At 46.5% G+C, this 23,466-nt stretch overlaps 1 protein-coding gene across 4 annotated transcripts in view; it reads right to left on the bottom strand.

The window, feature by feature from the left end:
• LOC137433036 (signal peptide, CUB and EGF-like domain-containing protein 2) overlaps window positions 1-23,466 on the bottom strand; it is a 398,204-nt gene that overhangs the window by 19,369 nt on the left and 355,369 nt on the right. For all 4 annotated transcript variants that reach the window (XM_078783854.1, XM_068125439.2, XM_068125442.2 and 1 more), the window contains one exon: window positions 22,399-22,494. In XM_078783854.1, the coding sequence (XP_078639980.1) occupies window positions 22,399-22,494 (96 nt within the window). The remainder of the gene's footprint in view (window positions 1-22,398; window positions 22,495-23,466) is intronic.

Consider the following 23,466-nt stretch of genomic DNA (forward strand, 5'->3'; position numbering starts at 1 on the left):
AACCTCCATTCCCCCTTTCGTCGATTGGCAATTACATCCCCTCCAATTGCCGCCATTGACCACGAGGCAGGGTTGGGGAAGAAAGGCGGGTCCCCACCTCGTCAGAGAGGGGAGGAGTGAGCCAGCCCCACTCGACCAACCATGAACAAGGGGTTTGGCTTGAGAGGGCGGAGAGAGAACGTTTGGGGGAGGTTCGCAAAGGTTGAGGGGCGGGGCCTATATAACCCGCCGGCGGGGCGTTCCCCAAGCAGTTGAGACAAGGAGGGAGGAGACAAGAGCTGGGTCGTCAGAGAGTTGCGCTTTTACTGAGTCCAAAGAAAGAGCTGGGTCGTCAGAGAGTTGCGCTTTTACTGAGTCCAAAGAAAGGGCTGGGTCGTCAGAGAGTTGCGCTTTTACTGAGTCCAAAGAAAGAGCTGGGTGGTCAAAGCAGATGCGCTTTTACTGAGACAAGCAGCTCCGACCCGTGACTCCGCGCACACGACAGGCTCGGTGGCATCAGCGGCCGTCGAGGTCCAGCCCGACGTCCCGTACGGGATCAAGCTCCAGCCAGCTCCGTGCCGTCCTCCCCCTCCAGCCACACACCTCCTTCCAGCAATCCACTCTGCAATTCCCCGCGTGAGTCAGTGTCTTTGTTTGTTCTGTCCTGGGTAGTAAGTAAGCCTGTTAGATAAGCTAGTATTTTCCCTGTGTCTCTAAAAGCTTCTGTATATTATTTTATTATCTTTCCTTCTCCTTGGTTATTGTGAGCCTGTAAATAGTAAATAAATTTAGTAGTATTTTCAACCCTTTTCTCGTCTTATTCCTTTTCCTCTTTGCATTTGTCGTCTTAGTCTTTTCCCGATTGAATAGCTGCGGCGCGATACGGCCAACGTTTGGGTTGAATCGGGTTTTAGTCGAGGAATAACTGTTCGGCCGCGGTTACACCACCGCTCGGTCAAAATAACATCTAATCCGCGGTCCGTAACAAATTGGTGTCGGGGAGTGAGATACGAGGCCCGAAGCGCGCTTAACGTGCTCAAAATTACGAGCTGCTGAAAATTTGTGTTTTAAAGCAAAACCCGAATTTTGAAATCGCGCCATGGCTGGTCAAGGCGACGGGATGCCGGTGGGAGAGATAAGCGGGGTGGAATCGACCCAGGACCTCGGGGAAATGTATGTGGAGGAAAGGGAGGAGGAGAACATAGGCGATGTGGTCGAGGGGGTATCAGGTGCACAAAATGGCGCTCTCGCGCACGTGGTATCAGACGCACAAAGTGGCAGCTCGCACGAGTGCGGGGTAGCCGCGCCCGCTGCGCAAATAGCGGGAATTGATGTGCGGGACCTCATGGCGCAGATTAATGCAGCCATACTAATGGCAAATATGGGGCTAGAAGCAAAAATGGAGGCTCAGAATGAGCAAATGGGGGCAATGAGGGACGAATTGGGGGGAAAAATGGGCGAAATGGGGGGGCGAAATGGGGGGCAAAATGGGAGAAATGGGGGAACGGCTAGAAGCTAAATTTGAGGGGCTAGACAATAATTTTAAGGGATTAGACAAGAAATTTGAGGGGTTAGACAACGGAATAAAAGAGGTAAGAAATGGGTTAACGGGGGTGGAAAATAGAATGGCTGCCTAGGAGAATCAGTTAGAGGGGGTGAAAAATGGGTTAATGGGGTTAGAAAATAGGATGGAAAACAAATTGCGGGAAATAGGGGAGCAATCCGCCCGGGAAATCGAACAGATGGGGAACCAGATAGAGGAGGTGAAAATCGGGTTAGAAAGTAAATTGGATGCTCAGAGGGATGAATTGGGACAGATGAGGGTGGCATCTACAAAAGAGAGGGAGGAGATGAAAGAGGAGATACGACGAGGTGTAAGTGAGGAGGTCTCGGGGGTACGCGAGGAGGTAAAGCGAGGCGAAAAGCGTATCGAGAAAGAGGTGAGAAATGGAACGGCTAGGTTACAAGGGGGAATAGAAGATCTGACGGAGGAGGTGGAACAGCTGACGGAGGGACAAAAAGAACTGACGGAGCAGGTTCAAAGGAACACTGCGGTACTAGGAGGGTTAAAAGCGACACAAAACGACATAAAAAATGACTTGTTAGCGACACAGAGGCAATGTCAGATGGTACGTGAGGGACTGACAACGAGGTTGGACGAGGTGACAGAGATAATGGAGACGAAGGACCGGCAGGTGAGGACGCACATAGAGACGGTCAAAATAGCCTTAGAGGACGAACTTGAGGAGACGCACCGGGAAATAAAAGAGGTGAAGCAAAAATTAGAGGAAGTGGAAGAAGAGGTGAGTGAAATTAAGAAGAGACGGACAGAAACTAAGAGAGAAATAAAGGAGGAGGTAATGGAATTGGTACAAGGTCGGTGCTCAACTCATAATGGTGTGCTCACTAACCAAATCAAGAGTTTGCAGGTGACGAAGGAGGTGCGGAGACGAGGTGCCAAGGTGAGTGGCGATATACGTGGAAATGTACATGATGTGAGGGGAGCTTCAGTCGGCTTGGGGGTTGTTGTGGACCCGGGTGTTCGTGAGAGGCCGTTGGTGAAGTGTGCGACAGGTCTGGTGTGCGAAAGAGGAGGTGTGCGAGAATGTCCGACTCTGGGGTGTGTGAGGAAAAAGTGCGCGCCGAGGAGTGAGTGTGCTGTCGAGAGTGAGTCGGTCGTAGCGCGTGTGCGAGGGAGCACGTGGAAGCGCGTAGTGAGGAGTGTTACAGAGGATGTAACGGAAGCATGCACGCCTGTGGTGAGAGTTACAGAGGATGTAACGAAAGAGTGTGCGCAAGAGGATGCGCGAGAAAGGTGTGTAACGGACAGGTGCATGGGGAAAGAGTGCGCTGTCGAGAGTAAGGGTGAGTGCGCTGTCAAGAGTGGTGGTGAGAGTAGTGCGAGTGACACGGAGCGTGAGTTGGTTGTGACAGGTGAGAGAGGATGTCCACCTGGAATGGAAGGATGCACACCTGGAATGGTAGAGCGTGTGTGGGAATGCACACTTAAGTTGGTCGTGAGGCACGTGGTTGGGTGTGCGAGTGAGAGCACACCTGTGATTGTCACAGAGGAGGGGGCGCGAAGAGGTGTGTTGGTGAGGTGTGCGACCGACGAGTGTGTGCAAAGGTGTTCGGTGGTCAGGTGTGTGACCAAGTCTGTGAGCGGAATGAGTGTACCTGGGTGTGGAAGAGAAGGTGCAATGACCAAGAGCAGGGAGACGGCTGGATGTATGAGCAAGAAAGGGGTAGCGTATGCGTGTAAGCATGCAGGTGAGGCATCGACGGTAACCGCGTTAGCGGTTAGAGCGACTTATAGACGAATCGGGCCCTCGGTGCGCGTCGGGCAGCTTCGCGTGCCGCGAGGACCAGCGGGGATCCGAACCACGGCGGGTTCGAAAGGACCGCCGTACGTGATCCACGCTGGGCCGCGTTTGGAACGGCGTCCGTGCTCCGCTAGGCGGAACGGGCAGCCCGATAGGAAGGGTCGTCATGGCGACCCCTTTTTGTTGAAGCGTTCCGGCAGGTCGAGATCGGGAAATTGGATGGCTCCGTGCCGAGGTGGTGCGTGGGATCTCGGCCCAGGGAAACCTCCTTCCCTGCACCGAGTGCCGGACATATCCAACCGCAGGCACCAAGCAACCCGCATTCATTGCTCGGCTTTACGAAGCCGGGCTGTGGAAGTGAATTGGCGCACCGAGAGGCATTAGTAAGTAGACGGGTGATGAGGTTAGTGTTTTGGCCCCGAAATTAGAAAAACAAAATTTGATGATTGGCAAAGGATTGGCAGAGTGATGATTGGTAGTGGTACAGTGATTGGCAGATGATTGGCAAATTTTTGATTTGTTGGATTTGGACGAGCAAAATGGTAGTGGGAAATGCCCCGATGTGGTGGGATGGCAACCTTGCCATCTCTCACAAAGCAAGGGGGCAAAGGAGCACTAGATTTATGGGGTTGATGGCAGTGAAAACTAGCCCGGGTGGGTTAGGATATATCGTGTGTAGGGATCTAGCGAAGATGACATTAGGTAACGTTAAGATTAGTTAGTGACAAGGATACCTGTAGAGGGGACGCAGGTAGATTAGTGTGGATGATAATGACGTGGTATGTGCTTAGTTTAAAGGGAAGACGGGGAGCACTAAGTTAGCAGGGCAACAGGTAGTTCAGATGATGCCGTGTGAGTGTTGGAGGTGCATTCAAGTGTATTGAGCAGTGTGTGAGGAACAGGTGTGATTGAACAGGTGTGATTGCACAGGTGTGCAACTGAACAGGTGTATGGAGCAGAGTATGAGTGAGTGATGGTGATGTGTATTGTGTTGACCAAATGGTCCAGGGAGAAGGAGGGTGCAGGTGGCACCAGGTGTGAGTGCACAGGTGTGCACCAACAGGTGTGTGGAATACATGGAGTGTGGAATATCTGGAGTATTGGAATGGATGGTCGTGGAGTGAGTATGGTGGAAACTATGGAGTGGAGTGGATGGTGCGAAGGTGTGAATGGGGGAAGAGTGGACCCCCATCACGAATACCCGGGGCGGGTAGTGTAAGTGTTAGGTAGAGGGTATAGGTAAATTGTGGTTGGATATTGGCATCTGTGGTGCGGGTGGAAGAATGGTGATTGGATGGGTGCATTAGTGTTGTGGAAATGGCTGGGCATGTAGCCTGTTAGTGTGTGTAGTTGGTTTGGGCACTCCACCACTGTGAGGATGTCGGCCAGGTGAGGCCGTAGGTGGGCTCTGGGAGCCAGTAGAGTTGTTGTGGATGGGGCCCGAGGATCCGGAGGACGGACCCGGGTAGCCCAGTGCCAGAGGGCACCAAGGGGTGACAGAGCCAGGAGGGGCCTTCCCCAGTTAGTTATGTTAGGGTGAGGAGCTAGGTAAGCTCGGGTGGCAACTGCAGTGGTGGAGGTGTGCAGGTGGGTAGACCTGCTGGGAGAGCTACACGTCTCAGCCCAGAAATTGTGCAAGGGCACCGGGAGATGAATCGGGGGAGTGAGACCCCAAATTGAGAAGCACCACAGTTTGGTCAATGGGAATTGGTTTTTAGAACCCATAGTGTAAGTTGGCCAATGGATTGGCAGGGAAAGACCCCGGGTAGAGTAAAGAGTGTTAAAGTCATTTAGAGGGTAGATAGGATGAAGAGTCTCCTCGCACCATCTGCATCCACTCACCTGGGGTGACAGGTACTCCACACCATGCCATGTTTTGATTATTTTTTATGTGCAAATGTTTTGGATTGTGAGACGCATCATGACGTGGGTGTGACATTGTGCTTGTGTTCCATCTCTCCCTCCTTATGAGGATTGATGATGAATTGATGATGGCAAATTTTGATTAGAGGGATTGTGGTGACGAATTTGGTGTAAGGGAAATATGGGGAAGACATGACAGTAGCGACGAATTTGTAATGTGTAGATTTTGTACATATGGGGTGAGGGCAAGGGTGGTGTAGGTGACAGGGGGGTGACGTACGGTAGGGACGAGCTTTCTCACTTCGCCCTCCGTATGCATTTCACCTTGCATTGCCTTATTGATGTGTACCCTTGTGACCTTACCCCTCGCTCATCTGTCTTCCCCCTTTTGTCTCCCACATGACCTGTGCGCCATTGGGCGCCGAGGGGAGCGTGCGTGAGTCCTCCATTGTGCGCCCGGAACTCCCAGAACCAGCTGTCTGCATCGATGCACCACATTATGGACCACATGTCTGTGGCCGAGCACCACTTATGGACCCCATGGGTTGGGGCGTGGCCCCTCTGCTGGAACCGGCCATGAGGGCCCGAAATCTTGCTGGCGGACCTTGGCCACAGGGCACCGATGCCCCACAGGTGAACCACAGTAGTCGGCCTGGTGGGCCATAAATAAGTAAAAGGGACACGTTGGGTGCATTTCATTTTATGCTCAAATAGGCCGCCAGTAAGAAAATGAAAGGAAATGACAACATCTGGAAGAATCATAATAGCCAGCAGAGGGAGCCGAAGAGCAAGAGACCACCTGCAGGGTTAGGGGTTGATGATTTTATTTTTATTGAACATTGATGAACTGTGGTGACTGCACCGATTGGTGCTTGAGGGTGTGTTGGTGCGTTATAGGTGCTTTCATGGTGCGTCGATGCAGAGCAGACTGTCTCCCCCCCCAGAAAGAACAATCACAGGTCCTGGGTTAGTTTTGTAAATAAAAGTAGTGTCAACTGTAAATAATGCTCCCCACCGTCAGTGTGTAGTTTGAAGACCATTCCGCAATTCGGTTAACTGTGGGCGTGAGTCTGTTAGGCAGGGTGCAATGGAGCAGCGGGACACATTTATTTATGTTTTAAAACTGTCGCACTCAGGGTCAGGTTAAAAGTAGAGGGAACTACACCTACGTGTCACACTAAATTTAAGTTGTAGGCCTGGGACGTGCCTAAGAGGAGGAGGGTGCAGTGTTGTGGATATGAGAATGGTTTTTTTTTTTTGTTGTTGTGGTGTAAATTGTTGTGAAGATCACCCTTTGTAAATGCCATGATCCTTGTAAATACCTCCGTAGTGTAAAGGTCAAAGGGCGTCCCATAATTACTCCATAAAGCATACACGGCAGCCAATCATAGAATACCCCTGTTCAGTAGTTTATTTCCTTATTATGTGTCTTAGGGTAAGGCCTTGTCTTCCATTAAGATGACACTCCATTGCACCAAGTGAAATAAGAGTAGATTCCCTTCCTTCCCATTCCCAAAAACCTCCATTCCCCCTTTCGTCGATTGGCAATTACATCCCCTCCAATTGCCGCCATTGACCACGAGGCAGGGTTGGGGAAGAAAGGCGGGTCCCCACCTCGTCAGAGAGGGGAGGAGTGAGCCAGCCCCACTCGACCAACCATGAACAAGGGGTTTGGCTTGAGAGGGCAGAGAGAGAACGTTTGGGGGAGGTTCGCAAAGGTTGAGGGGCGGGGCCTATATAACCCGCCGGCGGGGCATTCCCCAAGCAGTTGAGACAAGGAGGGAGGAGACAAGAGCTGGGTCGTCAGAGAGTTGCGCTTTTACTGAGTCCAAAGAAAGAGCTGGGTCGTCAGAGAGTTGCGCTTTTACTGAGTCCAAAGAAAGAGCTGGGTCGTCAGAGAGTTGCGCTTTTACTGAGTCCAAAGAAAGAGCTGGGTCGTCAGAGAGTTGCGCTTTTACTGAGTCCAAAGAAAGAGCTGGGTCGTCAGAGCAGATGCGCTTTTACTGAGACAAGCAGCTCCGACCCGTGACTCTGCGCACACGACAGGCTCGGTGGCATCAGCGGCCGTCGAGGTCCAGCCCGACGTCCCGTGCGGGATCAAGCTCCAGCCAGCTCCGTGCCATCCTCCCCCTCCAGCCACACACCTCCTTCCAGCAATCCACTCTGCAATTCCCCGCGTGAGTCAGTGTCTTTGTTTGTTCTGTCCTGGGTAGTAAGTAAGCCTGTTAGATAAGCTAGTATTTTCCCTGTGTCTCTAAAAGCTTCTGTATATTATTTTATTATCTTTCCTTCTCCTTGGTTATTTTGAGCCTGAAAATAGTAAATAAATTTAGTAGTATTTTCAACCCTTTTCTCGTCTTATTCCTTTTCCTCTTTGCATTTGTCGTCTTAGTCTTTTTCCCGATTGAATAGCTGCGGCGCGATACGGCCAACGTTTGGGTTGAATCGGGTTTTAGTCGGGGAATAACTGTTCGGCCGCGGTTACACCACCGCTCGGTCAAAATAACATCTAATCCGCGGTCCGTAACAATATATATATACAGTATATACAAACACCACATGCCCAAAAATATGCGGACACCCCTTCTAATGAGTGGATTCGGCTACTTCAGCCACACCCATTGCTGACAGGTATATATAATTAAACACACAGCCATGCAATCTCCATAGACAAACATTGGCAGTAGAATGGGCCGTACTGAAGAGCTCAGCGACTTTCAACGTGGCACCGTCATAGGATGCCACCTTTCCAACAAGTCAGTTCGTCAAATTTCTGCCCTGCTAGAGCTGCCCCGATCAACTTAAGTGCTGCTATTGTGAAGGGGAAACATCTAGGAGTAACAACAGCTTTTTATGTCTTTCAATCCTGACAAATCCTGACAAATCTCGCACTCTTACGATGTCTCTCCGAAAAGACCGACTGGACAACCCTCCCATCCACTTTCTGAATAATCCTCTCCAAGAAGTTCTGTCACTCAAGCTTTTGGGTCTCACTATCTGCCATGATCTTTCCTGGGAAAACCACATTTCAAATCTGGCCTCCAAAGCCAGTCGCCGACTGGGCATCCTCCGTCATGCGAAGTCCTTCCTTGGCACACCTGAGCTCCTCACCACACACAAGGCTTTCATCTGCAGCTCAATGGAATACTGCTCTCCCCTCTGGGCTGGTGCTCCTGCCTCACAGCTAGCTCGTCCTCACGCTGTTGAAACCAAAGCATTCAGAATCATTGGAATCTCCCGCGATGAAGCTAACTCCAAGGGCCTCTCACTCACTCACCGCAGGCAGGTTGGTGGTCTTTCCATCTTCTACCGACTCCTCTCTGGCCTTGCCCTCCCCCCCCCCCCCCCAGCTCTCTCTGGGCTCTGTCCCGCAAATATTCCTACAGGTCGCACAAGATCTGCCTGCAACCCTCTTATGGTTAAACTGCCAAAATCAAGACTCTCTGCTCACCTTCACTCCTTCATTCCTCTTTTCTCCCGCCTCTGGAACAAACTCCCTCACTCTCTTCAATCCCACTCCACCCTCCAGGTCTTTAAAACAGCTGTTCACCACCATCTCTTATCTTCCCCCATCCAAAACCTTGATCTTTTCTATCCCCGCTAATTTCACCCCAATTCCACTTTTTTGAAATACCAACTTCTGTCCTGGAAGTCCTTGGTGTCCTTGTGTTTTATACTTCTCCCACCCCCCCCCCCCCTTCCCACGCCTCCTACCCCCAAGCCCTCTCCCTCCCACACATCTCCCTGCTCTTAAATGTTGTGTGCTCTCAAGTGTTTGTGTGCTTCCCCTTCTCTTGTCTTCCGCTCCCTCTTTTTATATATTTTGTTTGTCTGGTTGATTTGTTTGTGAAGTAAATGTCAGCTCTTTCACGAGCCTCGATTCAGTATACAAAAAAAGAAGAAGAAAAAAAAAAAAAGCTCAGCCGTGAAGTGGTAGGCCGCACAAGCTCACAGAACGGGACCGCCGAGTGCTGAAGCACGTAGCGCACACAAATCGTCTGTCTTCGGTTGCAACACACTACCGAGTTCCAAACTGCCTCTGGAAGCAAGGTCAACACAACTGTTCGTCGGGAGCTTCCTGAAATGGGTTTCCATGGCCGAGCAGCCGCACACACGCCTAAGATCACCATGCGCAATGCCAAGCGTCGGCTGGAGTGGTATAAAGCTTGCCACCATTGGACTCTGGAGCAGTGGAAACGCGTTATCTGGAGTGTTGAATCACGCTTCACCATCTGGCAGTCCGATGGAGGAATCTGGGTTTGGCGGATGCCAGGAGAACGCTACGTGCCCGAATGCATAGTGCCAACTGTAAGGTTTGGTGGAGGAGGAATAATGGTCTGGGGCTGTTATTCATGGTTCGGGCTCGGCCCCTTAGTTCCAGTGAAGGGAAATCTTAACGCTACAGCAAACAATGACATTCTAGATGATTGTGTGCTTCCAATTTTGTGGCAACAGTTTGGGGAAGGCCCTTTCCTGTTTCAGCATGACAATGCCCCCATGCACAAAGCGAGGTCCATACAGAAATGGTTTGGCGAGATCGGTGTGGTAGAACTTGACTGGCCTGCACAGAGCCCTGACCTCAACCCCATCGAATACCTCTGGGATGAATTGGAATGCCAACTGCGAGCCAGGCCTAATCGCCCAACATCAGTGCCCGACCTCACTAATGCTCTTGTGGCTGAATGGAAGCAAATCCCCGCAGCAATGTTCCAACATCGAGTGGAAAGCCTTCCCAGAAGAGTGGAGGCTGTTATAGCAGCAAAGGGGGGACCAACTCCATACAATACCCATGATTTTGGAATGAGATGTGTGATGTTCGGGTGTCCACATACATTTGGTCATGTAGTGTATATATACAGTGCCTATATAAAGTCTACACCCCCTTTCAAAATTTTCACCTTTTGTTACCTTATAGCCTGGAATTAAATTGCATTAAATCAGACTTTTTCCACCTTTATTTACACATCGTAACCCACAACTTCCAAGTGAAAAACAAATTGGACAAATTTCAGAAATATTAATTAAAAATACAAAACTAAAATATCTTGGATGGATAGGTGTCCATCTCCCTGAGTTAATACTTGGTGGAAGCACCTTTATATATAGACATATACATATCGTACCATATATACAGTAGTATACACTGTCATATATATTGCAGTATATATCGGTAAAAAGTAAAATGTGTCGAGCACGTCTCACCTAAGTGACCGTATATATGCACCCCTTCCCCTCCCAACATTATTGAACCTCCCGTTTTCTGACCTTATATGGCATTTCTTCTATAGCTCAAAGACAATCGGCGTGGTCAACGAACACAATTGTGGGTTCAGCAAGATGACACAAGATGCATCAGAGACATATGCTCAAATATGGACAACTGGTGGGCTCAAAGCCATCGGGACTGTCCGTACTCCGTAGTGTGGAATTTTCCATCTAAAGCCCCTGTCACACCTTGACGATTTAGCCAGCGTATGCCGACGTATCAAAATTGAGTGTTGGTGTGAGTCATACGCTGGCATACGTCGACAAATTTTGTGCATGCACAAAATTTGTCGACGAGCTCGGCGTATTACGACGTATGCCAGCGTGCTTCAGCGTGCTCTTAACGTAGCCAAATTTTTCATACGTCGGCATACGCTGGCTAAAACGTCAAGGTGTGACAGCGGCTTTACCAGCCAATCAACGTAGCCATAAATCATCTGTCAGGCAAGTCGACTGATGGGGGCATGCTGCGGGTGGTCCAATCGCTCCCACAGAATGTAACATAGGTGCAAGACACCGCACACTCTCGTCATTGCTCTATCTTCTTCACGGTTCCTGCCTGGTCCTTAATGGTTCTGTGGTGCATGGTGGTTCATAGTTTGGCTGCATGGCACAAGTTGCATTTCATTGGAAAGCTGGTGCACGGCAAACGTGGCTGAGGAAAGCGCCCATGGTGCGGTGAGGATCATACCCGAACCAGTTCATGCTTACCCAAATGAGTCCCCTACACCATGTGCAGCTGTGTTCCTTCCCCCTGCCCCCCAACCCCTCTTTCCTCCTTGATAATAGATCCCTGTTTTGATGAAACATTGTGTGGTCATTGGGAGCGGGCTCCATAAGGTGTAGGAGGATTGGCATATTAAACCGTAAGATGGGCAGATTGGGTTTGCGCTAAAGCACCTTAAAAGTGGATCGTTGACAGATTCACCCAGCCAATCTTGTCGGCAGATTCGCCACTGTCATAGATTCTGAAACAATTTGCACCATATCAACCTGGCGGACGTGTTGATCTTTCCCTCCCATACCCGTGGGTGACACGACCATCATTTAAGTTGCACGACCGTTACACCAGTGTCAGTTGAGTGTGATTTGGACCCGGAAGGGAACAACGGGACCCCTCAAATTCAAAAGATTGGATTTTAAATTAATTTAAATGAAAAGTAAAGACAGAGTGAAGTGACTGAGGACAGAGGGAAGTGGAGGAGTATCGTGGTCGAGGCAGGGCAGAAGTTTGGTGCCATTTGATGTCACCCCTTATAAAGGGAAGAGGAGGATAAGAAGAAGATTAAAAGTAAAGGACTTGTTTTCTATTAAAAGCACTATGGAGGGCAACCCCCATTCCCCAATGGAGGAGAGGCATATTTGGGCCAACACTACCGTGGTTCTGTAGGACATGGACTTGGCTTAGGCTCACTGCATACCTCCACTAATTTGTTCATCTTTTTTCTCATCTGTGGAACCAACTTCCCCAGTCTGTTCAGTCTCACTGACTTCGTCCACACCCAAGTAGAGGGCAAAGTTGAGTTGCTCCCCCATCTGTCAAGAGGCCCCAGCTGCCTAGTGTGAAGCAGCATCAGGTCTTCATCACCTGGGACCATGAACATTGAACATGGGTCTATTGATGGCCATGTTCTAATAGCTGAGGGTTGGCTCAGGCCAAAATGGAGCACAAAATGGAGGCTAGCCAGGCCGAAATAAAGGTCAATGGGGCTGAGCTAGCAGCCAAGCCAGAAGCCAACGGGGCCAAACAGGACAAATTGGCTGCAGACTTGGCTGAGGTGAGGGCTGCGGAGCAGCACTCGTTCTCTTTGGGTCAGTTTCTGTCTGTCTGGAATTTGGCCAACATCACTGCAATACAAATGGGGCAATGGTGCAAAAACGGATCCTCTGAGCTACAGCTTGCTTCCAATTATAAGCAAGGTCCTGGAATCCATCATTGCAGTTGACATCAAATCCTTTCTTTGGATTCAGACCCGGTCATTCTACCTTGGACATGCAGCTTCTACTATCCCAAAAATGTATGGAAGCCCTAAATTTCAGACATGATATCAGGGCCATCTCTCTGGACATATATCGAGCTTTTCATACAGTCTGGCATCCTGTCTTAAACTCCAAACTCTCTGCTTATGGCATCCCAAGTCACCTTCTCTCGTGACTCACTGACTTCCCCCACACCTGGATAAAGCATGTGAATCTTAACAGGATCCTCTAATCTCCTTCCTCTGTCAAGGCTGGAGTGCCCCAAAACAGTGTCTTGGGCCCAGTCTTTTTCTTCATCTTCATCAACGATATTTCTGATTCCTCGGAAAATCCTTCTAAGTTCTATGCTGATGATTCCATCCTCTCTTTGCAGCCTCTTCCCTCTCTGCAGACTTTGACAAAATCAGGAGCTCGTCCAACACTTGGAAAATGTCTTTCAACCCCGATAAACCCCACACATTCACCCAGTCTCTCCAAAACGACCGTTTGTCCAACACTCCCATTTACTTCCTAAACAAACCACTTGAAGAGGTTAAGCCACTCAAACTATTTGGCCTCACCATCAGCCCTGATCTTTCTTGGGCAATTTTTCCAAGATGGCATCCAAAGCCAGCCACCTACCCGACTGGGCATCCTTCATTATGCAAGGTCTTTCCTTGACTAGTCTGAACTTTTGACAACCTACAAGACCTTAATTTGCCGTTTTATGGAGTCCTGCTTCCCCCCTTTGGTCTGGTGCCGCTGCTTCACACCTTGCCCTTCTTGATGCCATGGAAAGCAAGGCCCTAAAATAATTGGCATCTCCCACAATGAAGCTGAATGTCTACGCCTGTTACTTTCACATCACAGGAAGATTGGTGGCCTCTGTATTCTACCGCCTGCTTTTCACGTCCGCCACCGAAGGTGGATGGAGGTTATGTTTGTCTGTCTGTTTGTTTGCCTGTGAACAAGATATCTCACAAAGTTGTGGACGGATTCGGATGAAATTTGGCAGAGAGGTAGTGCATGTGACAAGGACGAAACGATTAGATTTTGGTGAAGATACGGGTTCGGATCCGGCTGGTAGAATTTTTAAAGTGATTCCTCACCATTGAGAGATTGGGCCAAAAACGATACATAGCAGGATATCTCAAAAAGTTTTGGATGGATTTGGACGAAACGTGGTGGACCGGTTGTGTGTTTGACAAGGACGAATCAATTTGGTTTTGGTGAAGATCTGAATATGGATTCGGATACGAGACTTATTTAATTTTTAAGTGATTCTTCACCATTGAGAGATAGGGCGAAAAGCAATACATAACATGCTATTTAAAAATGTTATGGACGAGTTATGACAAATCTTGGTGGATGAGTTGGTTAGTTGAGAAGAACAAGCCAATTAGATTTTGGTTCACGTCCGAATCCAGATCCGGCCTATCAGTGGGATACAAAACGTAAACTGTTCAGCCTGGACGAGGTATGCTCTCTACCGAGTGCCGTTCTAGTACTCGAGATGGATTTGATAATCCAACATACAGATTTAATCGGAATATCGAATAATGTCAGGGTTCTATACAACAACAACAACAACAACAACAACAACAGGCATTTTAAGGCCATTTTCCCTGCTAGAGCGGGGGTTAGCCTTGCGGTCCCCATGACAATCTTCTCCATCTTGCCCTATTTTCTGCATCTCTCCTTGTTAACCCCCTTGCCCGCATTTCTTCTTCCACCATCTTTAGCCAAGTCTTTCTCGGTCTTCCCCGTCCTCTACTTCCTTCGACATTCATTTCCATCACTCTTCTCAACCAGTTACTTTCATCCTTCCTCAACACTGAATGAATCGGATTGCTAACTTGAAAATCACAACAAACCCAATTTGTTATCAATGTTCGTCTTTCATTAATCATCCACTTTCTAAACTCCCCTCTTGCCCCTCCCATCCAAATCCCCCCCCTTGCACCTACACTCCGAAACTTCCCCCTTGCCCCTCCACTCTTAAACTCCCCCCTTGCCCCTCCACTCCTGAACTCCCCCCTTACCCTTCCCCTCCTAAACTTCCCCTTTGCCCCTCCCCTCCTAATCCCCCCCCTTGCCCCTCCACTCCTGTTCTCCCCCCTTTCCCCTTCCCTCCAAAACTCCCCCCTTGCCCCTCCCCTCCTAAACTCCCCCCTCACTCCTCCCCTTCAAAACTCCCCCCCAATCCCTCCCATTCAATTCTCCCCCCATACCATTCCTCTCCAATTCTCTCTCCTCCCCCCTCCTCCTCCAAGCTGCCTCCTCCCCACTTCGTCTCCCTTCTATCTCATACCTCCACCCCCCCAAACCTTCTACTTTCCTCTGCCCCCCCCTCAAACAACCCCTCACTGTGCCGCATCCCTTCACCATCAAACCTTTCATCCTCCTCATCCTTCCCTTTCTTGGAAATCTTCTGCAACATCTGAAACACTATCAACTGCTCTCCCTACCTCCCCCTCTCATCCTTCATCTTACCCTACTCCTCCCCTCCCCTGTCCTGTACCCGATGCTCCCCCTCTCTCTTCATTAACGGTATGGACCTCAAACATCCGGGGCCTTCGCTCAAACCTGACTGATCTCTCCATACAGGTTGCTTCTGACAATCCAGACTTGATCTGCTTAACAGAGACTTTCCTCCTTCAAGATGTCTCTGATTCCTTAATATCTCTTCCTGGTTACTCCCTCCTCCGGTATGATAGACCTGAGCCTCGGCCTGGTGGTGGGGTGGCTATCTTTGTCAAAAACTCTCTTCCTCACTCTCCTTGCACTGCTCTCTTTCCTCCTCACCCGCAGGAGTACCTCTGGTTACGGCTTCCTCTCCGCTCCCACCTTTTGTTCATATGTGTTCTGTACCGTCCCCCAAACAGTGATGACTCCATCTACATTTCAATGTCTGACAACATGGACCAACTTCTATCCACTCATCCCAACTCTCTCTTCCTCATATGTGGTGACTTCAACTGTCATCATGCCACCTGGTTGGGTGTGGGTTCCTCTCTCACTAGTCATGGCACCTCAGCAAAGGACTTCTGTGACTCACTGGGATTGACACAATCTGTCAATTTCCCGACCCGGATCTCAGCCAATGGAGTATCTTCTCTTCTAGACTTGGTTATGCCAAACTTCCCTGCTAATGTCTGCTGCTCTTCTTCTGCTCCAATCGGTTCTTCTGATCATGTGCTTGTCAAAGTGGACATCTCTCTGGCCATTCTCAGAGAGCCTCCTCAGCGTCGACGAGTCTGGCATTTCACTCAGGCCGACTGGGACGGTCTTCAAGCAGCCATCAATCGTCTGGATTGGTCTCCCATCTCCACTGCATCTGACATCAATTCTTCCTGGGAATTCTTCCAAAGCAAACTGATCTCTCTCATGCACAGATTTATCCCATCTCGCCTTCAATTGTCTTACCCTTCCTCCCGTCCATGGTACACTGAATCTTGTGGTGAGGCAGTTGCCCTGAAACAACTTGCCTTTGCCTCTTGGAAGGCTAATCCAACTGAAGGAAATCTCAGTTCCTTCCACCAAGCTCGGAACAAGTGTGTGTCTACCCTCAGGAGTGCCAGGAAGCACTATCTCTCCTCACTCAAGAATGAACTCTCAAACCTGTCTCCTTCCTCCAAATCCTGGTGGCGTCTGGTCAAATCCGTTTCTGGTGTTTGTTCCCCCTCCATCCCCTCCCTTACCTCAAATGGCCACACAGTTGACATCCCACGTGACAAAGCCGAATGCCTCAACTCTGTGTTCGCCTCGAAATCCTTAGTCCCAAACCCATCTCTCTCTGTTCCCACCTTTCCCAGTCGAACCCAACTGCTCCTGGACTCTGTGTCCTTCTCTCCTGACAAGGTGGAGGAGTTTTTGTCAAACCTCGACTCTGATTCTGCAACTGGACCAGACGGCATCAGCCCACGGGTCCTAAAATCCTGCTCTGCCGCTCTATCTCACCCTCTCTCTGTTCTTTTCACCCTATCTTTTGCTCAAGGTCATCTGCCAGCATCCTGGAAATCAGCTAACATTACCGCTTTACACAAAAAAGGTGCAAAAACAGATCCTTGCAACTACAGACCAATCAATCAGCCTGCTCCCAATTATCAGCAAAGTCATGGAATCCATCATTGCTTCGGATATGAAATCTTTCCTCTTCTCCAATGGCTTGATCTCTGATCATCAATTTGGTTTCAGACCAGGTCACTCTACTCTGGACATGCTGCTTCTGCTGTCTCAACAATGGATGGAGGTCCTCAATGCCAAACAGGAAATCAGAGCTGTCTCCCTTGACATATCACGTGCCTTCGATACGGTCTGGCACCCAGCTCTGCTCACCAAACTCTCCTCCTATGGTATCCATGGAAATCTCCATGCATGGCTTGCGGACTTCCTCTCTGGTCGTAGTCAACGTGTGGCCCTGAATGGATTTCTCTCATCTCCCCTTCCCGTTCAGGCTGGAGTTCCCCAAGGCAGTGTGCTGGGCCCTGTGTTTTTCTGGTCTTTATCAATGATCTCTCCGACTCTCTTGAAAATCCTCTGTATCTCTTTGCTGATGACTCCACTCTCTGCCGCTCCATTTCTCTTCCCTCAGATCGGCAGTCTGCAGCCTCCTCACTCTCTGAAGACCTGGACAAAATCACAGACTGGTCAAACATGTGGAACATGTCTTTCAATCCTGACAAATCTCACACTCTTACTATGTCTCTCCGAAAAGATCGACTGGACAACCCTCCCATCTACTTTCTCAACAATCCTCTCCAAGAAGTTCTGTCGCTCAAGCTTTTGGGTCTCACCATCTGCCATGATCTTTCTTGGGAAAACCACATTTCCAAGCTGGCCTCCAAAGCCAGTCGCCGACTGGGCATCCTCCGTCGTGCGAAGTCCTTCCTAGGCACACCTGAGCTCCTCACCACATACAAGGCTTTCATCCGCAGCTCAATGGAATACTGTTCTCCCCTATGGGCTGGTGCTCCTGCCTCACACCTGGCTCGGCTTCACGCTGTTGAATCCAAAGCTTTCAGAATCATTGAAATCTCCCGCGATGAAGCTATCTCTGAGGGCCTTTCACTCACTCACCGCAGGCAGGTAGGTGGTCTTTCTGTCTTCTACCGACTCCTCTCCGGCCTTGCTCCCCCAGCTCTCTCTGTGCTCTGTCCCCCAAATATTCCTACAGGTCGCACAAGATCTGCCAGCCACCCTCTGATGGTTAAACTGCCGAAATCTCGGCTCTCTGCTCACCTTCACTCTTTCATTCCTCTTTTCTTCCGCCTCTGGAACAAACTCCCACACTCACTTCAATCACACTCCTCCCTCCAGGTCTTCAAAACAGCTGTTCACCACCATCTCTTATCTTCCCCCATCCAAAACCTTGATCTTTTCTACCCCCACTAATTCACCCCAGATCCACCTTGTTTGAAATTCCAACTTCTTTCCTGGAAGTCTTGGCAGTGTCCATATGTTTTATACCTCTCCCACCCCCCCCCCCCCTTCCCATGCCCCCCCCCCCAAAGCCCTCTCCCTCCCACAGTTCTCTCGATGTCTCCATGTCTCTCGGTCCCTGCTCTCAAATGTGTTTGTGTCCTTCCCCCTCTCTCCCCATCTTGTCTACCGCTCCCGATGTTATTTGTTTTGTGTGTCTGTTTGTCTTTCTGTGTGATTAATGTTCGCTCTTTCACGAGCCTTGATCTTGTATGCAAAAAAAAAATAAAAAAAAATAAAAAAAAATGAAAAAGATGGTTACTGATTAAGAAGAGGCGAATAGGTTGATTGAAAAATATAAACATTCAAGTTCAGAGAGAAGTTGAGAATATTTTATCATAAATAAATAGTTCTATCTAACAGATCTTGATCTTGAGCTTAATTCTAAAAATCAGAGAGCGTTTTGGTAATGTGACAAATCACATTATCAATCTTAAGGAATGGTGATAAATATGACAAAACTGGATACCGAAAAGGATACAAATGTGGCTATCGAGTTAGATACTTTGAAGAGATTAAATTTTGATGGAGAAAAGATTTTAAAAACATTCAAGTAATAAATAGCAGGGTAAAATGGATGAAAGACTGAGGAATTGTTTGAAAGCACTGATTGCATTGAAGACTGTAATTTAATTAATTATATCCAGTAAATACAAAAAAATCCTTCCTGTATCTTGCAGTATAGGAGGGATGCTGATACAACAACAACAACAAGCATTTTAAGGCCATTTTCCCTGCTAGAGCGGGGGTTAGCCTTGCGGGCCCCATGACAATCTTCTCCATCTTGCCCTATTTTCTGCATCTCCCCTTGTTAACCCCCTTGCCCGCATTTCTTCTTCCACCATCTTTAGCCAAGTCTTTCTCGGTCTTCCCCGTCTTCTACTTCCTTCTACATTCATTTCCATCACTCTTCTCAACCAGTCACTTTCATCCTTCCTCAACATATGACCAAACCATCTCAACCTGTTCCTCTTCACAGCATCCATCACAGGCTCTATTCCCATCATCTTTCGCAATTCATCATTTGTCTTCCTCTCTCTCAACGATACTCCGCACATCCACCGAACCATTCGCATTTCCACCCTTTCCAGCCTTCGTTGCTGCTCTACGTTCATTACCCATGTCTCGCTCCCATAAATCATAACACTTCTCACACATGCAGCATACACCTTTCCCTTCAGCTTCAACGACACTCCCCTCCTCATCAGCACGCCACTCAGTTCCCGAAACTTCTTCCATGCACATCTCACTCTAGCAACCGTTGCCGAGTCTGATCCACCTTCTCCATTCAGCATGTCTCCTCGGTAGCAAAATGTTTTCACACCTTCACGCCGTCTCCTGATTTCAAAATGATTGATTTTCAAAATGATCAAAATTTCAAAAAGGATGCTGATGATTTCAAAAATCCCAAAAAATAAAAACCCTTAACTTTGTAATATGTTTGGTATAGAATTAAAAAAGAAAACATACTAAAACTATTTCATAGGTTAAAAGTAAAAATGGTATAATGTTGTTGAAAAATAGACCCGAAGGTGATGTCCAGGAGCATTTATCAGGGACTCAACTTACATTAACTGGGATAGCGAGATAACTGCACTTGCCCTGGTGTTCTTTTTGCAGGCCAATTAAAAACTGCTATTGTAAGAGGCGGGAGAGGGCGGGGGGGGGGGGGGGAGGGGGGGTGGACACTTATCCAACCGAGATATTCTAGTTTTGTATTTTTAATAAATTGTCTTAAATTTGTAGAATTTGTTTTTAACTTGGAAGTTGTGGGTTACGATGTGTAAATAGAGGTGGAAAAAGTCTGATTCAATTCCAGGCTATAAGGCAGCAAAAGGTTAAAATTTTGAAAGGGGGTGTAGACTTTATATAGGCACGGTATTATTAATGGTCTATCTAATCTGATTACCGTGAAGACCAATTTTACTGTTCGGCCAATGACTCCACCCTGTGCCAAATTGTACATCACACTTGTGAAGGGGCAGCCATTATACTGAATCCCATTCATCAGATGTGAATATGATAAATCACTGGTTAGCTATCTGGAACATGATGTTCAATGCCAGCAAGTCACAGGCTCCCACACCGTATCGTCACAAATATTGGCAATCAAAATATCCAATCCACTTCTCTGGATAGCTGCTGATAGAGGTACAGTGCACGGAACTACTTGAGCTAAACTATCTGCCGTAACCTTTCGTGGGAGGACCACATCACCAAACTAGCCCCAAAGGCCAATTTCCATCTGAGTATCGTTTGGAGAGCTAAAGCATTCCTGAGCTGTACGGAGCTCTTCACAGTGTACAAGGCTTTCATACCGAGCTCCATGAAGTAGGACTCTACACTCCACGCTGGCATGCTCCTACTTCCCAAATTGTTCCTCTTGAGGGCTGAATTGTTCAAAAACAAGGCTTTCACTCCAATGTAATCTCAAGACAGGAATTCGATATCCAGCGACTCCCACTCTCCTGTCAGTAGCAAGTTGTTGGGCTCTATGTTAATGAAGCTTCCATCTGGCTTTGCTCCTCCTGTCCCCTCGTACCTCTGTCCTCCCCAAGCCACTCAGGTTACATGCGTTCCTCAAGAAACCCTCGCCTGCTTACCCTCCACAACTCCAGACTGCTTGCCCACCCACATTAATTCATCCACTTGATCTCCTGATTGGAGAATTGTTTCCCTGTGAAAGGTATCTCATCCTGCTCGCTTTAGTCATTCAAATGTTCTGCACATCATTACCTCATGCACATCCATAATTTCTTCCACACACTTCATTTTATCTTTTTTTACGCACACTTCAATTTACACTTTATACAATTTACAATTTGAAATTTTTACAAATTTAACAAATTTTATATACATTTATTTTTTACAAATTATTAATTATTAATTCATATTTTACAAAATTTTTAGAAATTTTACAAAAAATTTAGTTTTTTTTTTACAAATTTTACAATAAAATGTACAATTTTACAAATTTACAATTTTTACACACACTTCAATTTACAACACAATTTACACACACTTCACATTTCCACACACACTTCATTTTCTTTTCCACACACACTTCACATCCATAATTTCTTCCACACACACTTCATTTTATCTTTTTTTACACACACTTCAATTTACACTTTTTACAATTTACAATTTGAAATTTTTACAAATTTTCCAATTTTTTTTTTTTACAAATTATTAATTATAATTTAAATAATTTTTTACAAATTTCACAAAAATTTTACAAAAAATTTACAAATTTTACAATAAAATTTACAATTTTACAAATTTACAATTTTTACACACACCACATTTCCACACACACTTCATTTTCTTTTCCACACACACTTCACATCCATAATTTCTTCCACACACACTTCATTTTATCTTTTTTTACACACACTTCAATTTACACTTTTTACAATTTACAATTTGAAATTTTTACAAATTTTACAAATTTTATAATTTTTTATACATTTTTTTTTTTACAAATTATTAATTATTAATTCATATTTTGCAAAATTTTTAGAAATTTTACAAAAAATTTAGTTTTTTTTTACAAATTTTACAATAAAATGTACAATTTTACAAATTTACAATTTTTACACACACTTCAATTTACAACACAATTTACACACACTTCACATTTCTACACACACTTCATTTTCTTTTCCACACACACTTCACATCCATAATTTCTTCCACACACACTTCATTTTATCTTTTTTTACACACACTTCAATTTACACTTTTTACAATTTACAATTTGAAATTTTTACAAATTTTCCAATTTTTTTTTTTTACAAATTATTAATTATAATTTTAATAAATTTTTACAAATTTCACAAAAATTTTACAAAAAATTTACAAATTTTACAATAAAATTTACAATTTTACAAATTTACAATTTTTACACACACCACATTTCCACACACACTTCATTTTCTTTTCCACACACACTTCACATCCATAATTTCTTCCACACACACTTCATTTTATCTTTTTTTACACACACTTCAATTTACACTTTTTACAATTTACAATTTGAAATTTTTACAAATTTTCCAATTTTTTTTTTTTACAAATTATTAATTAAAATTTTACTAAATTTTTACAAATTTTACAAAAATTTTACAAAAAATTTACAAATTTTACAATAAAATTTACAATTTTACAATTTTTACACACACTTCAATTTACACACACTTCACATTTCCACACACACTTCATTTTATTTTCCACACACACTTCACATCCATAATTTCTTCCACACACTTCATTTTCCACTCTTTCTCATTTCGTTCCTCCTGGCTATTGCTGCTCGTTTGTGTGTTATCCATCGCTTCCTCCTTGAGTATGTTGACCCCTCCTCCCTCAATACTCTTCGGTAGTCTGTTAACCTGCTGACCGTTGTTGTTTCACGCCTTCATGAACCTAGTCTCTTGTATGTAACAAAAGTAAAATCTCTGGACCGGTAACTGTATGTTGCTCCTCTACCAACCAGATGTATTGCCAAAGTGAAAGAAACGCCTACCAGGACAGTTCTTGTGGCGAACTGCAGCTTTGGAACGTCTTCCCACTCTGATGGTTGGGAAACTTCCACAGCTGAAGACAAAATTCTTCTCAGAATCTTCACCCATGGTAAAAATGGCAAAGAGCAGGGACGGGTTAAGGGAGAGAAAACAAAAGTGCAAAATATTTCAGACAGGAAGGAATGTTAAACACTTTGTGTGCATACTGTGTCACCTTACCTTGTGACTGAAATTTACAAGGAAAGCAGCCATATACATATTACGTACATTTGATTTCCCCCACCTTTAAAGGTATGCAATTTTCAATTATGCTAGTTGTCTTTGTTGTACACTCTACATCGCTGTGTGTGATATATGCACAAGTTCCCCCATGGGGAACACGAGTTCCCCCAAGTCCCAAGTTGTTCCACCAGTCCCCCATGGGGGAACTTGTGCACATATCACACACAGGACGAAGACAAAGACAACATCATTCTACCTTTATATGAATTACAAGGACATGAGAAGACAATATGACAAATCACCAGAGTATTGTACACGGGATAATTGAAAACTGGGATCTCCGAATCATGGCTCGTGTTGTTACGATATTCCTCATGGAATGTGGTTGTCAAAATCTGCTCTTCGTTTTTCTCACCTTGTATCAAAAATGGAACTAAAATGTTGGAATCACTCGAGACAACAATCGCTTGGTAAGCAAGCATTCTGAGTATTGCGCTGCAATACACGTCCTCTACCGGCAGTCTGTCGTCCGGAAAACTGTTGGGGAAATTACCAAAGTTCAAAGTGCCATAACTTTGTCAAAAATGATCGAAACGTCGTGAAGTTCGAACTTGATCTGTAACTTATCATGAGGAAACGATGTGCCAAGTTTGAAATCATTAGCATTAAGAGTTTAGAAAAAAAAGTCCGGAAAACTGTTCTTTGCGTGACGGACTGACAGACTGACAGACTGACAGACGGTGAGACGGAGTGCAAACCTATAGTCCCCTCCGGTGTACACCGGTAGGGGACTAATAAGGGACGAGTTGGAATCTGAAATTTCAGGGGGTACAATGGTCGCTCAATGA

Source organism: Myxine glutinosa, chromosome 8 (assembly GCF_964187855.1).
Source record: "Myxine glutinosa chromosome 8, kmMyxGlut1.1, whole genome shotgun sequence".
In the NCBI taxonomy this organism is placed as follows: Eukaryota; Metazoa; Chordata; class Myxini; order Myxiniformes; family Myxinidae; genus Myxine; species Myxine glutinosa.